Genomic DNA, 18,459 nt, shown 5'->3' on the forward strand with positions numbered 1-18,459 from the left:
TCTCTTCTACTGCACACGGCAGTGGAATATAATACAACATTACAAAACCAATAATGCAAACCAAAAATGTAGAGTTCAGACATCAGTTGCAGAATACTAGATTTTACCAATGTAGCCTTTTAAACTTATTGCTATTAGACACAGTTATATGTTAGTAGGTTGTGTTTACGAATGAAAAAAATACAGTTAAGCTGAACAATAAATAGTGGGAACGCCAGCCAGCGATATCAGAATTTGCTAAAAGAAATAGGTGTACATTTACAAATTATCAACATAAAGAAAACTGGTACACTTTAGTATGACATCATTCTACAACAGCAGTATACTTGGGAGTTTTCTTCACCATGGTGCACTTATGCCCTAATGTAGTAGATCCTTAGTAAACTTCAAACATTACTGTGATCTCACATTGCCATTTTCTTTAGTATATCTGAATGACATCATCCCACTCATCTACAGGCCACATGCCATTAGGCTGTACATTGGGTGGAGAACTTTTCCAGTCCCAAATCTTGACAGGAACATCCCAGCCTTTTCCATAATTTGCTTCCAGGTATTCTAGGGTTTCACACGGCACTCGAACTTTCATCTCTGCAAATTCAGTCCAGCAATGTGTAAACTTTGGAAAGAGGTATCTGAAACAAAAAAAGTAATATTTATATAGTGATATTGTAAAATAGCGGTAACCTTAGATTTTGGGGAGACTTATGCACACAGTACAAGGGAAACACATATGTATTTGTTTTTCTTTACAGCCAATATTAGATATGTTACAGCTGAATGTCAAAGTTTTTTCTCCACTTTGTTAAGAGATCTTCTCAAGATTTAAAATTTTTGACAGAACTCTCAATACACCCTCCAGTTTGTAATGATGTGCTTTTATCCAACACAATATTAACCATGTTATCACAAAAATAGGAGAAAACGATTTGTCTCATAACACATTAGAAGAGGGAATAAAAATCAGTCATACTTGAATTTCTTTCCGGACTTCACTTGAGTTCCTCCATTCCACATGTAATCATCTTCTTCATAGAAGAAAAAAACGTCAAGTTTCACATCATCGCTCCCAAGAAATGAGAGCTCCAAACTGTCTTCTACCTAAAGAATTACAGGTCAAAGTAAACACATTATTATTTATTGTTGTTTTATATCCTACCATCAGATTCTGCAGGGCCATCTTAAGAGTAGAAAGGAGATAACAATTGGTATATACCATAACAAGATGACGTACAGGTGAGGAGGGATTTGCTCAAATGATCTTACAATCTAGAGACCTACAGCATAACTGGCATAACTGCGCACTTTGGGTAATGAGAGAAGAGACATATATGTGGATCGGACGAGGCGAGCAGGGATGTAGGGTGTTAATAGCTATTTCAGGTAACAGGGTCCCTGGTCCTTTAGGGCTTTAAATGACAACACACCTATCTTAAAGTGAATTCTCCATTTGATAGGAAGCCAATGGAGAGACTGTAAAATAGGTGTAATATGGCAAGAGAGGGGTTGATGTGTTAATAGTCTGGCTGAGCCAACTGCAGTTTGTGAAGTTCTTTTTCTGGGAGGCCTACATACAGTGCGCTACCTTCACAGCTTCTTTTAGTAAATAGCAGTATGAGGAACTTCCTTCTACTGTGAAATACAATTTAAAGCAGATGTTTTTTATTGGGCAAAAAAAAGATGTAAAATTTGAATTTCTTTTGTTTGATGAATAGAACTTTGGGGTCCTAAAAGCAACTCTACATCTTTTTCATGCTGGCCATTCCTGTACAGCGGTATCTCAATCGTAAATATGTACGATGCTAACGTATAGTTGTAGAAATTATTTTAATTTAATATACACTGATTATCTAGGCGTATGAACGTTGGCATTTTGATTGCACTGACCTTTCCGAATTTATGCTTCAAAGGGAGTCCTGCATTTTGAAATGCCGGGATAATATCTGATTTGTAGTCCTTTATAAATATACCTATGTCCACATCTTTGCTGTATGGTATAATATTGCATTGCCTGTACCAACCTGTCACAACAAAATACTCAAAAAGGTTAATGTAAAAGTCAAGGAAGCAACAATGCATACATCAGCACAATAATCATTAATTACTGGTTAATTCTTTTTTTTCGTATTTGAAAATATAACTTATTAAACATACAGGACTTCACAAGTGTAGCGAAGAAGTCCCATCACAGATCACAAGTGCCTTTTTAGGTGCTGTGGGATACAGGGTCTGATACGGCCCCACCAGTCCCACCTATACATCAGTCTGGATATACACACTTATTTTGAAATATGTACACATTTTCTTAAAATATGTCTCTTGGCAGCAGCACACGACTAGAGCTGCCTTCTTGTTAAACCACTTATTAAAATGTGACAGCTAAGACAAGTAGTTGAAATTATTATGTCATTTATTGTTATGACAAAAAATAAAAATGCAGAAAGCTAATTATCATTGCGTATCTTACCTAAACAAGTCCCACTGCTTAACCAGAAACTAACTCCAAGGTTATCCAGTGTAAATGCAGCCAAATGCAGTAACGCCTTTGCTTTCTTTCTGAACTCTATCCCTTCTGGAGAGATGTCATCAGGGTACAGCTACAGCAATCGAAAATATTTCACATATGAGAGAATTTAATTATATACAAAATGTCTGTTCATGAACGAACCATAGATAATATTGGCAACAAACTGCGGAATAAAATAGTGTCAATCAGCAGAAACATTCTGTAGGTCGTGACTGTTGCAGATTCAGTGCTATGTGAAATAATCCCTCTATTTCTTCCTTGATAAATATTGAACTTATTGAAGCTAATATAAACATACTTTATTCATTGTTTACTAATAGTAATACCGTATTTGCTCGATTATAAGACGACCCTGATTATAAGACGACCCCCCAAAATCTGAATATTAACTTAGGAAAAAAGAAAAAGCCTGAATATAAGACGACCCTAAAGGAAAAAAGTTTTACCAGTAAATGTTAATTCATGTAAACTATTTTTTTTAATAAAAGCTATGATTGAGAAAAATATTTTTTTTGTTTTTATTTCTTGTATTTTCCAGCCTGTCCCCCAGTTACGCACATCTGCCCCCAGGCTTGCCACACCAATATGGCACTGTGGCCCATGATATGCCTTTTAACCCTCTATATGCCACTGTGCCTCCAGAAATGCCTTATACCCCTATATCCCATTCTGGCATTTAGGGGGTTAAAATGCATATTATGGGGCAGAGTGGCATATAGGGAGGTATAAGGCATTTCAGGAGGCAGAGTGGCATTAAGGGAGTTAAAAGGCATTGTATAGAGCACTCTGCCTCCAGAAATGCCTTATACCCCTATATGCCACTCTGGCATTTAGGGGGTTAAAAGGCATATTATGGGGCAGAGTGGCATATAGGGAGGTATAAGGCATTTCAGGAGGCAGAGTGCTCTATTAAATGCCCCCTTAACGCCACTCCAGAAATGCCCTATGCCCCCATTTAACTAACACACACACACACTCTCTCCCCCCCTCCCCTCCCCTCTCTCCCCTCTCAGCCCTCTCTTACCGGTGCTTCCAGCCGGGGCAGCGGGTTGACGTCGCCTTCTGCTGCAGCCGGAAGGAGGTGGAGTTGGCAGCGGGGGTTTGTATGCGTCCGTCGCGTATACTTTCCCCGGCTGTCAGAGATCAGAGATCTCTGACAGTCGGGGAAGGTCTACGCGACGGACGCAGACAACCCCCGCTGCTAGCCACACCTCCTTCCGGCTGCAGCGGACGTTGTCTACGCGGATCGCGTAGACGTCAACCCGCTGCCCCGGAAATACAGCAGGAAGCACCGGTAAGTGTGTATGATGGGGGGGGGGGTGAGACAGGAGGATCCAGGTCCCCTGCAGCGGTGCGGGGGATCTGGATCTTAGTCTCCTAATCAGACTCTATTTGAGGTCTGATTAGAAGACGACCCCGATTAGAAGACGAGGGGTATTTTTCAGAGCATTTGCTCTGAAAAAAACCTCGTCTTATAATCGAGCAAATACGGTACTAGAGTAACATACAGGAAACATACTGGTAATTTGTTTTCATTTGACAAATGTAAAATGTATAATGTTAATGGAGGTCAGTCATACATTACATAGTATCAATAAGGGTTTTAGGGAAAGAGCTAAATTATATTACTAACATATCTTAACATACAAACCATGCAAGGGTGCACACAGCTCCAGAGTCTTGTATAAATCTAGCAGTACTCCTTTGTCTGGCAATTCAGTAATTCTTAACAAAAATTAAAAAAAAAACAAACAAAAAAAAACTAACCTGAAAAAAAGCCCGAGCTTCTTTGAATCTGCACTCAAGAAAACGTGAATGGGCCATCTCTTTTAGAAACTGAGAAGGGTCTTTTGGAATCTGGACCTTTAATCCATCAATAGTGATCTGGGTCAGTTCAGCTCTGAAACAAAAGTATAAAAACCAACAACAGTTATACAAGTTCTGGGTCACATTATTTATATAAAAGACAAAATCAAAAATCAGTAAGCAACAACAGACCACTAGTGAAGAAAACAACATTTTTAAAAACTGTTCCACTGAGTAACCAGAAACTACCACTTTATCCAGTGAAAACCCACTTTGCACAAGACTGAAACTATAACCTTAGCTAAATCTTACCTATTAAATGCGCCAGCATATCTACCAAACTGAAGTTTCCGAAAAGGAGCAAACTTTCGATCCATTTTCTTCTTCAGGCGTAAAGGGCCGTGCCAAAGATAGTTGCCACTCCTCTCGTAGAACACAACCAAGTGGATAGTGTGAGCTGCCATTTTGAAGATATAGTGCAAAGGTATTTGTGTCCCTGACAAATCCTCCATTCCTTCCAGTCTTGGGTCCTTCCCCTCATACTTCTGCCACTGAAATCCCATTTTCTCTGCAGATCGAAAAAAGTGACCCTGAAAAGTATGAATCAACCGCAGAAAAAAATTAAATAGCCAAAAGGAATAGCAAGCTTGCCCAGATCATATGATAAGATCTTATGAAAATGACAAGCAGCATAGATGGGAAAAAAAATGTGTGATATGAATGGACAAATTTAGTACACAATTATCAGCTCACAACTCTAATAATAAAAATTTTTTATTCTGAAATGTACATAGTGAGTAAAGATTGTGTCACAGTACATTAAGACATCCATGGTTCATCAAATGCACCCCATTAACGAACCACTGCATTTACATAATCCATGCAATTTCATGCTCATCAAAGTAAATCTTGTAAATAGCAGTACAAATAATAAGAATTCAGTTTAATCTTGGAGAGAATCTCCATCGTATGAAGAGTTAATTAACTCAATATTTGAGCTGCAGTCTTCAATATATTAGTGTATACACCCAGAATTGTGGTAATAGGAATACTATGCCAATGGGCCATGCTGTGTATAATGTATATTCTTAGCTATTACTATTAGAATATCTGTAATTAAAGAAATGCTGACAGGCAGTGCGTCTGGGAATGATACAGTCGGTGTTTATCATAAAACTATTATGAATCTGATTGAATCAAACTGCAAATTGGATGTCATACCCATTTTGTCAGTCTCCCTGTATTTCAGTCATCAGATTATTGGTTCTGTAGAAACATTGCTTGCTCACTTTCCTGGTAGATGTTTATTGACATCAGCCAGGCAGCAACAATCAGATATCTATGTGTGCATGCACACGTCGATGTGTTGCTAAATCATCCCTAGTAGCTTGGCTTAGGATTGCTCCTTATTTGAGTAATGGCAAGATTCACAGCATGCTGTGCAGAAAGGGTCAAAGCCGAGGTCTGCAGAGCATTTCTCTTTGAAGACTAAGGAGATTGTTTCTAATGTTCATGGAACTACTTTTTGCAAAATATTTGTTACTAGATGCCAGCGTGGAATGAATGCCTGACTATAGATGACCACTTATACCTGGTATTTATATTTATTAATTATAGAGGCAGGATATCTAAGATAACACAATGATCACCAATAAACAGAATCCAAAACAAAAAAAATGTCTTACTTTATGTTCCCATATCTTATCGAGGAGTGCAAAGGTGGTAACATCTCTGTGCTTGCAGAAATACTGGCATTCAGAGTGAACACTGTCAGGCGAGCTTCTTAGCTGGTCCAAGTTCTTGCTCAGCTGACTCAAAACCAAAGAGTCAACAAGATACACTGGCACATTATGACTGGAAGCCAAATTTAGGAAAGTCTTAACCACCTGCTGTTTAACAGAGAAGACAAACAGGTTACTGGACGTTCACTATAAGTCCTTGTAGGCAATTCTGTTGTAGACTTGGATGACATTTTTTATATTTCAATATTTATTTAAATAAACTGTATTACACAATATTATAGAAGCTGTTCTAAATGGAATTTTGCTGACCATGTATAATTGTACAAAGGTAAATGAAAATATTTACTTTGCTTAAAAATATGTGAATCAGGAATATGAAATGCATTTTGAAACCAGGCTAAATAATATTTTTATGGTCCAGTGCTGCCCTCTGCTGAATGTTATAGCCTCTATTCTGAAAATTCTGCATGCTTTATTTTTAAATAAGCCGATAATATATTGCACATAGCTAGCACATATAAAACTGTAGTAAAATGAAACAGTATAAATAACACACTCTGTAAAAACTGGATGACTAAAACTAAAAACGGCACTTACCCATTGTGTGCGTTCTTGTGATGATAAACTTCCCTTTAGTTTAGAAAATGTTGGACCATTCTACAAAATGTAAAAATGATAGAAAAAAACCCCATTATGGAACATTAAACCTTCATCATATCTGCCAAGAGACTTTACACCATGTACCCAATTATGACAACTTATAGTCAAAATTGTGAGCATATCCCTATCACATCCCCAAAAACTCAAAATAGGGAAAAACTTCAGTCAGCATTACTATAAAATGTGTTAAAAACCAACAACGCACGCTAACCCTTACGAAGAAAATATTATTGCAGTCTGCAGTTATCTTTTCGGGAAAAAAATGATGGAAACATTATGGCTCTATTAGGTTAAAAGCTGCACCAAGTTGATGTGTACTGTTAGTGTGTGATAATCAGGCTCCACATAATAGGCTTGAGATAAAGTAAATCTGTTACAAGTGAAAAAGCAATCATTTTGTACATGACAATAGACAAAATAAATTAGTGTCACTTTTATCTGCTAATGAGTCTGGCCAAATATATCTCCGATTTCTATATTTTCGCACTGCAGTCAATGGGAGGACTGCTAATCAATTACTTGTGACAGATTTATCTTCTGCATTGGGATTTAGTTGCTAGGGAAAGTTATGGTTTTAACTCGCTTTACTATTTATTATGAAAGTCCAACAGATGCAAGTTTCTCCATTGTATAGAGATTTGATAGAATTCTCATGATTTAGCTATACAATACACAGGACCAGCAGAGCCCTGTGCGGGACTGCTTTTTTTAATCCCGTTCCCGATGATTTTTAGTCCACTCCCGCCACATTTGTGGTCAATCCCGCCCGCTCCCTCCACAAATTTGCAGATTTCCCGTGCAGTCCCAGAAGGCTGCCTTCGAGTTCCTCCCTCACAGTGTCTCTTATCTTGCTCCGCCCAGGAACACAGCAGAGTCACGGGAAGTGACGTCACGCCACGTGACTCCACTATGTTCCTGGGCGGAGCAATAAAAGAGACACTGTGAGGGAGCAGTGTGAAGGCAGCCTTGTGGAACTGCGCAAGATTAATGGGACCCGCAAGTACGGTGTATGACCGCCCGTAACACCAGCAAGACCGCCCGCAAGTTTTTTGGTGGGTCCCGTGGTCTCTAAGGACCAGGCAAGCTCATCCTGCAGCAGAAACTGCTGATAAAGAAGTCTCTGGTAAACATTCCCATCAACCTTCGCTTTAGTCAAGAGACCTGACTCAACAAAATATCTAACAATTCATGAAAGTTAAAGAAGAAATGTCGTATAATGTTCATCTTTCATGCTTAGCTTTAGTTTTACTGTTGGATATCAAGTTCAGATTTTTAAAGAAAAGTTAATGTAATCTTTAATGTAAAAGTAACATGTAATGTTCTGTATTAATTACCTTTACAGATATATAATATTTATAGTAGTAGAGCTGAAAAAGAAGAAACAGGGAACTTGCAGCTGTTAGAACAGCTAAAACCACGTTTTTATTGATTCGTTGCATCACCCAGGACTTGTTAAGATCTGATCAAACTTCATCTCAGTCCTTGTCATCCTTCTGGGATAACATGGAGAAAGAAACCTGTGAACAAATTGAAGAAAATTATTTTACCTATGAGAACCTGCATACAAAACTATAAGGAAATGTTAAGCATTAATACACCTAGCACATCACCGTACATTTTCATATATGCAAATGTAATCCTCTGATAACTATTAGGTCATGTCATATAAATAAGGTTACAAAATGCAGCCGAGTACCTGTATTAGAATTGTTTTTAAGAGGAGTTGATCCATTTTTGTACGGTTTAATGTCCGTCTCTCACATGACTGCTGTAGAAGATTGCATATTAATTGTGACAATGGCTGATTTTATTTTTTGTACCCTTTGTGACAATGGCTGATTTTATTTTTTGTACCCTTTGTGACAATGGCTGTTTTAACATTTCTGTGGCGCTCATTTTTAGCTGTAATTTTCTTCTCTCATTTACTGAACTCACACAAGTTATGTTTTTTTTCTTTCTAAAGAGCTTTCTTTAGATATCATTATTTTGATCATATTGTCTAATTTACTATTAAAAAATACATACATTATGGTGAAAAACTTATTTTTTCCCCTGAGTTTAGAAATACTCAATGTTTTCGTGTTATATTTACCCCCATCAAACCATATATTTTTGAAAACTAGACACCCCAGGTTATTTCAAGTGCTAGTATTTTAACTCTTTACATGCACTAATTCCAACACAAAACTTTGTGGTAGTAATTTTTGGGGGCCCCCCCCATACATTTTATTTCAGGTATATATTTGTAGATGTCACTTCAAAACAACACCACAATAAATGTTTAGCAACACCTCCTGTGTACAGTGATACCCCCATGCATAAATTTGTTATTTGAGAAGTAAAAGGCCACCTTTGCGAGGCGTTAATTTTTGGTCAGTCTGTGCCCATACCCTGTTTTTGAGACATCTTTGAACCCGGCCAATTCGATTTACCCCATCAAATCATACATTACATGCAAGGAGTTTTGTGAAGCTATATATTGTGCTTATAGGACTTGCTCATATTTTATATAAATGTATTTTTTTTTTACCCTTTGTTGGAACTGGATGGTTCCACTGATGGCGACATCAATGGGGAACTATTTTTACATGTCACCAAATGTTTACTTTAACCTTTTTTAAAAAAAAATATTCTACTAATCACATTGATTAAAGTTCATGATGTGCCAGGCACATCAATTGTCGCCAACAGGATGCTTTTCTATGATGTGCCTGGCACGTCAATTGTCGCGAGAGGGTTAAAGTACTCTGACTACTAAAACCAAAAAGTACTTACCTGATGTAGAAAGTGCAGCTCTGTAACCTGCATGATCCAATTATCCTTGCCCCTAACTGGCACTGCCATTGTACGTATAGGGGTCTGAACCCTGACTCACAGACTTCCCCGAGCCAGTGCAGAGTATATCACGTGTACAGTAATGTGTGGGGCAGAACACAATTTAGATGGGGAAAGGGGAAATTGATTTAGAGGGCATAGCCCCAAAAGGCACATGAAAATGTAAAGTGACAACACACCTATATTATATTTTATTTACACACATACGCACACTTTGCAGAAGCTCAGCAAAATGCCATAAACCAGGGTTAGGCTATTTCAATCAATGGTTGCCATAGTGATTACAACACTTTTCCACAGCATCACATTTTATGGATAGCCTCATTAGATTTGCAGAGTCTTGAGTCTATGAGACATTTGAGTCTATGCAAGTATAACCAAACGTTTCCATTATTACCTTCTACAACCTGAAACCAATATATTTGATTGGTTGATTTGTATTTATTTCTACGAAAAAGAAAAAAAACACGCACGGGTTTTATGAAAAGATGGCTGTTCTATGAGCTTTTGTAAGCACTGCGCACGCGCAAACCCCGTGCGCGAGCCACCCGGAAGTCATTACACGCTTTCACTGGCGGAGACAGCTCATTCACTTACAGCAAAACAAAGTCTTACCTAGGAGCTTGTCTACCGATGGGATTCTCCGCTTGACAGCAAAGTCACATTCCGCTTTTTGCTATACCAGTACGACACCGGAAGATAAGCTCCGCCCTGCAAGAAGGGCGCGCGCATCTGGTGTCGACGGCAGTGACGTAGGATAGAAAAAATCTTTTTAGTGTGGCGTGGGAAGGCGAGCTGCACTTTCAGTGCGGTCGAGAATTAGATGGTTTCGGCTTGCTAGATGACTGATGAGAATAGGCACGATTAGATCAGTTTTCCTCGTAGCCGTGAACGTATTTGCGAGCGTTCAGTGTTGGGTAGAATTGGGGTAGGAAGGCTCAAGGTCACGTTCTGGAACGGAGTATTTTATATGATGCATTTAGTAATTCATAGAAATGGCGCCTCCTTGGTGCGTTTTTCGTTGATATTGGTCAGTTAATGACCTTTTGGAACATTGGTGATTTAATTTACATAAAATCTCTGCAGTTGGTGGTTTTATAAGGACCGTTAGTTATGCTCTTTGTGAGTTCCTATGACTGAAGCTTTGAGAGGGACAATGGGTTCACAGCGTGGGGTATTAAATAAACATTTGGGTGAGGAAACTTAGGGATACCGTTGGAATAGTGGGGGCATTTTGCTACAGCTGGACAAGCCAGCATGGCCGTGAGCCCACCAAATGCAATCTACAGCTGGGCCTACATGAAACAAATCTTGGTCCTTGCATGTGTCTGACTGAAGTCAAGCTATCAGACCGTTCTGAATCTATGGTCAAGCAATCAAATGCTTTTTATTTCAGATCAGCATTAGGTGTATACTAGCTCCCAACAGAGAAAATAGAAATACAACTTCAATTGGCTCTCTATATCTCTCATCACTCCTGACCACTGGTTAGAAAAATGGCATTTCGTATATTCTATGTAGGGTAAAAAAAAAAATAATCTATTGGACCAATATGCTTTCAAAGCATATGCATCAGATGTATTCCCCTCTATAATATTGTTTTTGAAACTTAACCTTCAATATGGGGTAAAACCACTTACATTGAACCAATATATTTGCATGGTATAAACCTCACACACTCCTTCCTCTGATGTCTTACTATATATGTGATTTTGCTGTGGGAGTTTATGGAACCCCAAATACACTAGAAAATTAGATTTTTCAATATTCTATGGAGTTAAAATGAAATCTCCCATAGGAGACAGCTAATGGTTACCTACACTGGCAATATAACATATATACCACACATGGCCACTGTTGCTCTGCATACTACCGTTTTATATTATGCCTCCTTGTTTCACCTTTAAATCAGTTTTAAAGCTCTGAGGGTTTTCTAAAGGTATCCGTGTCCATTTAAGAGATTAAAATTGAAAACGTACAAATCTAAATACAGAACTAGTGACTCTTAAGTTAACGGTGGTTAATGGTTTTGTCCAAATGTATAGCACTCATCAGTAAAAATATATAAAATTGTATCTTCCTACCTGGGCATAGTTACAGAGCGCAGGACAGTCTGACTTGGGGATGAACAGCTTAAGGTTTTTAACGCTTTATTTTTGTATCAGCCAACCTTGCAAACACACAATTCGATTTACATATTTTATTCTTGCTAACATATAGTCTATGTGAGGAGGCTTCAAAATGCCTGGGGAAAACTAAAGTCCTAAACTTAGTGCTGCAATTTGTCAAAAATCTTGGCGTGGAAAGAGTTTTAAAACAGGAATTGTTTTCAAAAATGTTTAGTTTTGTCCCAAATAGAACAATGGTGCAGACTGACCAATTTTAAAAAAAAAAAAAAAATTTGCAAATGTGGCTTTTAGCCACCCTGGCAACCCGGCAGTACCATATATGGGTGGTATCGCTGTACTTGGGAGATGTTGCTGGACATAGTTACACAGGCTGAAACAAGACATGAGTCCAAGTTCAGCCTTTCCCATATCTGAATTTCTTGCTGTTGAGCCAAAAGAAGGCAAAAAAAACCCCAGCTCTTCCCAATTTTGCACAAACTAGGGGAAACAAATTTTTTTCTTGATCCCAGAATGGCAGTCAGATCTCTGTTTGACTTGGATTAAATCTCCTTTCTTCTAGTCTAAATGGGTAACCACGTGTCCTATGCATTGTCCTGTTTATGAATAGGTTTCCACACAATGGCTTGTATTGGCCCCGAATATATTTATATAATGCTATCATATCCCCTCTGAAGTGCTGTTTTTCTAAACTAAACAGATTTAAATTAACCTTCATAATTAAAGTGTTCCATTGCTTTTTTATTTTTGTAGCCTGCCTCTGCGTGTTTTCCAGTGCTATAATATAATATCCTTTAGAATAGGTGCCCAAAATTGCACAGCATATTCAAGGTGTGGTCATACCATTTGATTTTATAAAGGGGCAAAATAATTTTTATCCCGTGAATTGATGCCGCTTTTTATACATGACAATGCCTTACTGGCATTACCAACTGCTGACTGACATTGCACATTGTTTCCTAGTTTGTCTAACAATTCCCAAATCCTCCTTATTTGTTATCCCTAATTTACTACCATTTATGGTGTAAATTGCGAAGTGCATAAATTTGCATTTGTCTACATTAAATTGCATCTGCCATTTGTGTCCAGTCCCCCAGTAAAGTAATATCCTGCTCAGAGTTTAGTGTCATCTGCAAACACAGAAACATGACTTTCAACGCCTATTGCCAGGTCACTTATAAATGTTGAATAAAATTGATTCCAGAACAGAACCCTGAGGGACACAACTTGGCATATTTTTTGTCCTGCGTGAAGATTTACCATTTATAACAACTCTCTGTACTCGGACTAAGCCAATGTTCAAGAACAAGTATTTGCGTCTAGACCAATTTCTTTTCAATACTAACATATTGTGCTGAACAGTGTCAAATGCCTTGGCAAAATCCAAGTAGATTACATCCACTTCAACACCCTGATCTACACTTCTACTTCGTAGAATGCAGTTAAGTTAGGTTGACATGACCTGTGTTTCATAAAACCATGCTGATTTTTGCTAATAACTGTTCTTTCCAATGAATTCCTGAATATTATTCCCTAATACCCCTTCAAATACTTTCCCAGCCACAGACATTAAGTTCACAGGTCTATAATTTCCAGCCAAAGAGTTTGAACCCTTTTTGAATATAGGAACCACATCTGCCTTCCAATCCTTTGGTACAATTCCTGAAAAAAGAATCCCGGAAGATTAGAAAAGGAGGTTCCCTTATTTCCAGACTCGGCTCCTTAAGTACTCGTGGGTGAATACCATCAGGTCCCGAAGCTTTGTTGACATTAACTTTCTTTAGTTGCTGCAGCACCTTGTCCTGAGTTATGCAATCACAATATGTTTGCAAATTTTTTTTGCAGTAGTTATTTGCATTACCATAGGTTCCTCTTTAATATATACTGAGAAAAGATACACTGGTTTGGTTAAAGATGTATTATGTCTAAATAATAATTTTAATGGGTTTTAAAAAATTAAGGGGTTTATTTAAATGTATTTTAAAGTTAGATTTATTATTTAGTACTTTATTATATTTATTTAATGTTTATACTAGTGCTACCTACCGAGCTATAACTACCAATGTGTATTTGCATACCTAGATAGCTAAATTAGATGGGACAGGACTGGAAAAAAGCAGGACTGTCCCTGAAAAAGTTGGGTCTGTTGGCAGGTATGTGGATGGAAAAATGTTATAGTATGAAGTGTAGAAGTGAAGGCCAGGACAAATAACAAGAGGAAAGGTCCTTGTGATTTGTGCATTGTATGTGTTGTGTGTTATGTATTATGTCACTGTGTTATTGTGTGTGTTATGGTTGGTTGTGTATCAGAAGGAAAATAATGAAATGGAAAAGGCGAATGAGTGGGCAATTGGCGACCCACTCACCTGTTTCACCCCAGAGCAAAGCATCCAAACACTGTCAGTCCTAGACGTTTGGCAGCGGACTTCCAGAGCTCAGACACAAGGCCCTAGCGTAAGCTGGCCACTCCGGCGGAGGTAGCAGGCGTTGCCACACCGCAAACAGACGCAGCCAGGGGGGAGAAACTGCCCTTACCATTAGGGACATTTTGGGCATGACTCTAGCCAGGAAGCAAACTGGCACGGAAGAGATGCTGGCACCACCACCAGCGAAAAATGGGAAAGGCGAATGAGTGGGCAATTGGCGACCCACTCACCTGTTTCACCCCAGGGCAAAGCACCCAAAGACTGTCAGTCTTAGAGGTTTGGCAGCAGACTTCCAGAGCTCAGACACTAGGCCCTAGCGTAAGCTGGCTAAACTGGCGGGGGTAGCAGGCGTTGCCACACCGCAGCAAGTGCAACCAGGGGGGAGAAACTGCCCTTACCATTAGGGACATTTGAGGCATGACACCAGCCAGGAAGCGAACTGGCATTGAAGAGACGCTGGCACCACCAGCAGCAGCAGAATTGGTAAAGGCGAATGAGTGGGCAATTGGCGACCCACTCACCTGTTTCACCCCAGGGCAAAGCATCCGAAGACTGTCAGTCCTTGGCGTTTGGGAGCGGACTTCCAGAACTCAGACACTAGGCCCTAGCGTAAATTGGCTACACCGGCGGAGGTAGCAGGCATTGCCACACCGCAGCAAGTGCAACCAGGGGGAGAAACTACCCTCTCCATTAGGGACATTTGAGGCATGATTTCAGCCAGGAAGCGAACTGGCAAAAGATACTGGCACCAGCAGCAGCGTTGGAAACGGAAAAAGGTGAATGAGTGGGCAATTGACGACCCGCTCACCTGTTTCACCCCAGGGCAAAGCATGAAAGTCTGTCAGTCCATGGCGTTTAGGAGCGGACTTCCAGAACTCAGACACCAGGCCCTAGCGTAAATTGGCTACACCGGCGGAGGTAGCAGACGTTGCCACACCACAAACACGTGCAACCAGGGGGAGAAACTGCCTTAAACATTACAGAGAAAAAAAATTAACTTTCCAAGCTGGGGTAACCCAACTTGGGCAGATTGAATTTAAGAAAGGCAATCTGCTCCATCAGATGAGGTGCCATGCGTGAGCGCTGTGGACTCAGTATGTTTCCAGTCATAGAAAACACGCGCTCACTTTGAACAGTGGTTGGCGGACATGATAGTAGCTGCTGCGCAACCCATGAGAGTGCAGGCCACACACTCTTCATCCCAGTAGCTAAGAGGATCAACATTAGGCGCAGAAGGAACTTCAGAGGTAAAGTTTGACCATTTCAGCAGCACTACTCTCCTTTCTGCTGCTAGCTCTGTCAGATGGTCCAACTATACTCCCAAGTGCCTCTTCCCAAAACGCAGCTGCTCCACTCAGCTGTGGTGTGCTGCTTGTGGCACTGCTGCTGATGCTGCTGCTAGGAGTAGCAAACCACATCATCTCTTCCTCCTCCTGCACCTCTCCCTCCTCGGACAGCATTCCCATTTTACGCTGCCAGTCACGCACCTTGTTGACCAATTGCTCCCGGTAGCTACTGAGAACATTGAATTTCAAAGCTAGCTTTCCCTTAATTCTTGGATCGCAAAGGCACGCTAGCATCATTTCGGGACTCTCTTCCATTCGTTTGCGAAGGTGTACTTTTAGCAGATCCTTCAGCTTCCTGGCTATGGCTGCTACGTCAGGATGTAGAGTGCCACCTTGAACAGCCTCACGGTTTCCAAGGAACACATCCATTTTGCTGCCTAGATGGGAGAACACTGGGATTACCTGGGCCAGACTGGCAGTGTTTTGAGCTTAAATTTTCTGTGGCATCCCTGAATGGTTTAAGGACTGCCACTAGCTGGGCGATCACTGTCTAATCCTCCCTATTCAATGGAGAGGCAATCCCAATATTGTCCTCTGAGGCAAGATTATGGATTGCCCTCTGCTGCTCCAAAATCCTCTCCAGCATGTCTAACGTGGAGTTCCACCGTGTACTGACATCCTGGCGTAGGCAGTGTACGGGAAGACCTGACCTCTCTTGCTCTTCCCTCAAAAGTTGGCTAGCCTTAACACTATGGTGAAAGTGCCCAGCGATCTTTCTGCAGCGGGACAACTGCTGCCACATTAGTTCCTTCTGACATTGCTGCCTTCACTACAAGATGGATGATGTGGGCTGCACAGCTCACACCAACAATATGACCATCTCGCAGCGCTTTCACCATATTGGCACCTCCGTCAGTTACCACAAAACCAACTTTAACATTGGTGCCCGCCTCTGCTCCCACCCAAAGGCTAAACATTTTCCTCATTGCATGCAGAATATTTTGGGAAGTGTGCTTTTCATCCATCACTTCTGCATGGAGAAGGAAAGATCGGTAGCCTGCTGCAGCAGCTTCCTTAGACACACCGGGCTGCCACCAGTATGCTGTCAAAGAAAGAAAGGCATGCTGGCCGCCAGGTGCACTCCACAAATCTGTAGTGAAATGAACACACTGACCAGCAGCCTTGGAAAGCTCCTCTTTCACTGCTGCAACACAGGACCGATACAATGAGGGGACAATGTTCCTGCTGAAAGTGGAACGTGACGGAACTGAATATTGTGGAGCCACAGCCGCCATCAATTGTTTGAAAGGCTCCCCTTCGATCATAGAGAAGGATGCCCCTCCAACAGCAATGAACTGACCAATCAGTCGCGTTACTTTATTGGCCTGCTGTTCGGGCATTGACCTTTTGGATTGGAATGCCACAAATTGTTCCAGGGTGGGCTGGACATGCAGTGCTCCAACCTGCCTTGGTCTCTGGCTGCCAGCACTAGCTGCTGCTGCTGCTATTGGCTCAGAAGAAGCTGTTGGGGTTTTTCCACGGCCACCAGCTATGCTGCCTGCACTAAGTTTTACTTCTGCATCTTTCCCCAATAGCACAGCGGTGTGTTGAGTGCTGAGGTGATGCTTCATGCTAGCACTGGTAAAATGGCCAGACACTTTCCCTCTGCTTATTAGCTTCCCACAATGTTTGCACTTTCCATAGCGCCCTTCTTCAACATTTTCAAAGTGCTCCCAAATTGGGGCACGCATAGCCTTGGAGTGTGCCTTGGGTGCTGCTCCTACTGCTCGGGGTGGATGACCAGAGGCAGAACTAGTGGTGGTGGGACTGGTGGTAACAGTACTGGCCATAGTGGGACTGCTAAATGCTTTAGATTTGCTAGGTTTTGCTGCTGCTGGTGGTGGTGATGGTGATGATCGTAGCGGAGAAGGTGGAGGCTCAGGGGAAAATTGTGCACTAGTCATTTGGACACTGCTCCCTGAGGAATCTGATTCCTGACCACTCATCTCCTCTACTTCCTCTGGCTCATAGTCTAGCTCTTCATTAGCCAGATCGAATGGAATTCCTGCTAGGCTGGAGCTAAGACTGATATCGTCGTGAGACTCGTGACTAGTAGTAGTGCGAGCAGGAAGAATAGACTCTGCACTTGGCCTCTCAGGCTCCTCTGCTACCTCGCTAGGTGGAGTCCCACTATGTGTAGCCCTCTCTCTGTCTACAAAAATTTTGTAAGGACTTGGTGGCTTGCTAGAGGTACTAGGAGGACATGGCGTGGCGGTACCAGTGGGAACAGTAGGCGCAGCACTAGTGGTGGTAGAGGTGGGGGTGGTGGTGGTTTTCCCTACGAAGGAATGAGAGCGCTTTGGTTTGGGACCCCTCTGAGTCTTGCTGCTAATTTGGCTCTGCTTGGTACCTTGCATGCTGCTTGTGGATGGGGAAGATGCTGCTTGGGGCAAAAGGCACTTCTTTTTACTCGCTGGGCTAGTAGAAGTACTAGTTGTGCTACCCTTTAACTTTGAACGTGCTTCTGATGCTTTAGGCTTTCGGTAAAAAAACATAGAGCTTATGGGCCTAGCCGCACTATACTGCCTGCTTTTGGTGCCTTTCCTTTACTTGATGATCCTTCAAGCAATGCTTCCCCAAATAAGCGAGAGCTTGGCCTACTTGGCCGACTAGACTGACGCAAAGGCTGCATCTTAGAACTGGTGGTGGTGGTGGTAGATGGAGCTTGTCCCTCCTTAGTCCCAAAAGGAGGATCCATTTCAAATTTTGTGTTGTGTGTGTAGTGTAGTGTAGTGTTTAAAAAAACTATTAAAAAATAAAAAATAGGAAAAACGAATTAAAGACAAAAATTAGAGGAAGTTCTCTTCAGTGCTACTGCTTAAAAAGTAAAACTATGCACTACTGCACTGTGCTGTTGTGTGCAATCTGGCAAAGTGCTAAAGTTATTTAAATTATTAACTCAAGATTAACTATTTAATAACTAGCAGTATTTTATTTTTAATTTGAATTTACACGGGCCTAAGAGCTTAGCCTACTACTATGCTAGCCTAA

The 18,459-nt window shown here is 40.9% G+C and overlaps 1 protein-coding gene across 1 annotated transcript; it reads right to left on the minus strand.

Annotated features, from left to right (window-relative positions):
• Window positions 1-421: 421 nt before the first annotated feature.
• LOC149284258 (ribitol-5-phosphate transferase FKTN-like) lies at window positions 422-8,174 on the minus strand. The gene is made up of 9 exons (XM_089496952.1): window positions 8,070-8,174; window positions 6,673-6,732; window positions 6,019-6,222; window positions 4,646-4,923; window positions 4,295-4,427; window positions 2,468-2,597; window positions 1,888-2,021; window positions 974-1,101; window positions 422-635 (listed from the first exon to the last, which is right to left on the minus strand). Exons 1-9 carry the CDS (start codon window positions 8,172-8,174, stop codon window positions 422-424), a joined length of 1,386 nt encoding a protein of 461 aa, XP_089353078.1.
• Window positions 8,175-18,459: the final 10,285 nt, after the last annotated feature.

The sequence above is a fragment of the Sceloporus occidentalis genome, unplaced genomic scaffold, assembly GCF_023333645.1.
Source record: "Sceloporus occidentalis isolate IW3139 unplaced genomic scaffold, rSceOcc1.0.p SCAF_96, whole genome shotgun sequence".
Lineage (NCBI taxonomy): Eukaryota > Metazoa > Chordata > Lepidosauria > Squamata > Phrynosomatidae > Sceloporus > Sceloporus occidentalis.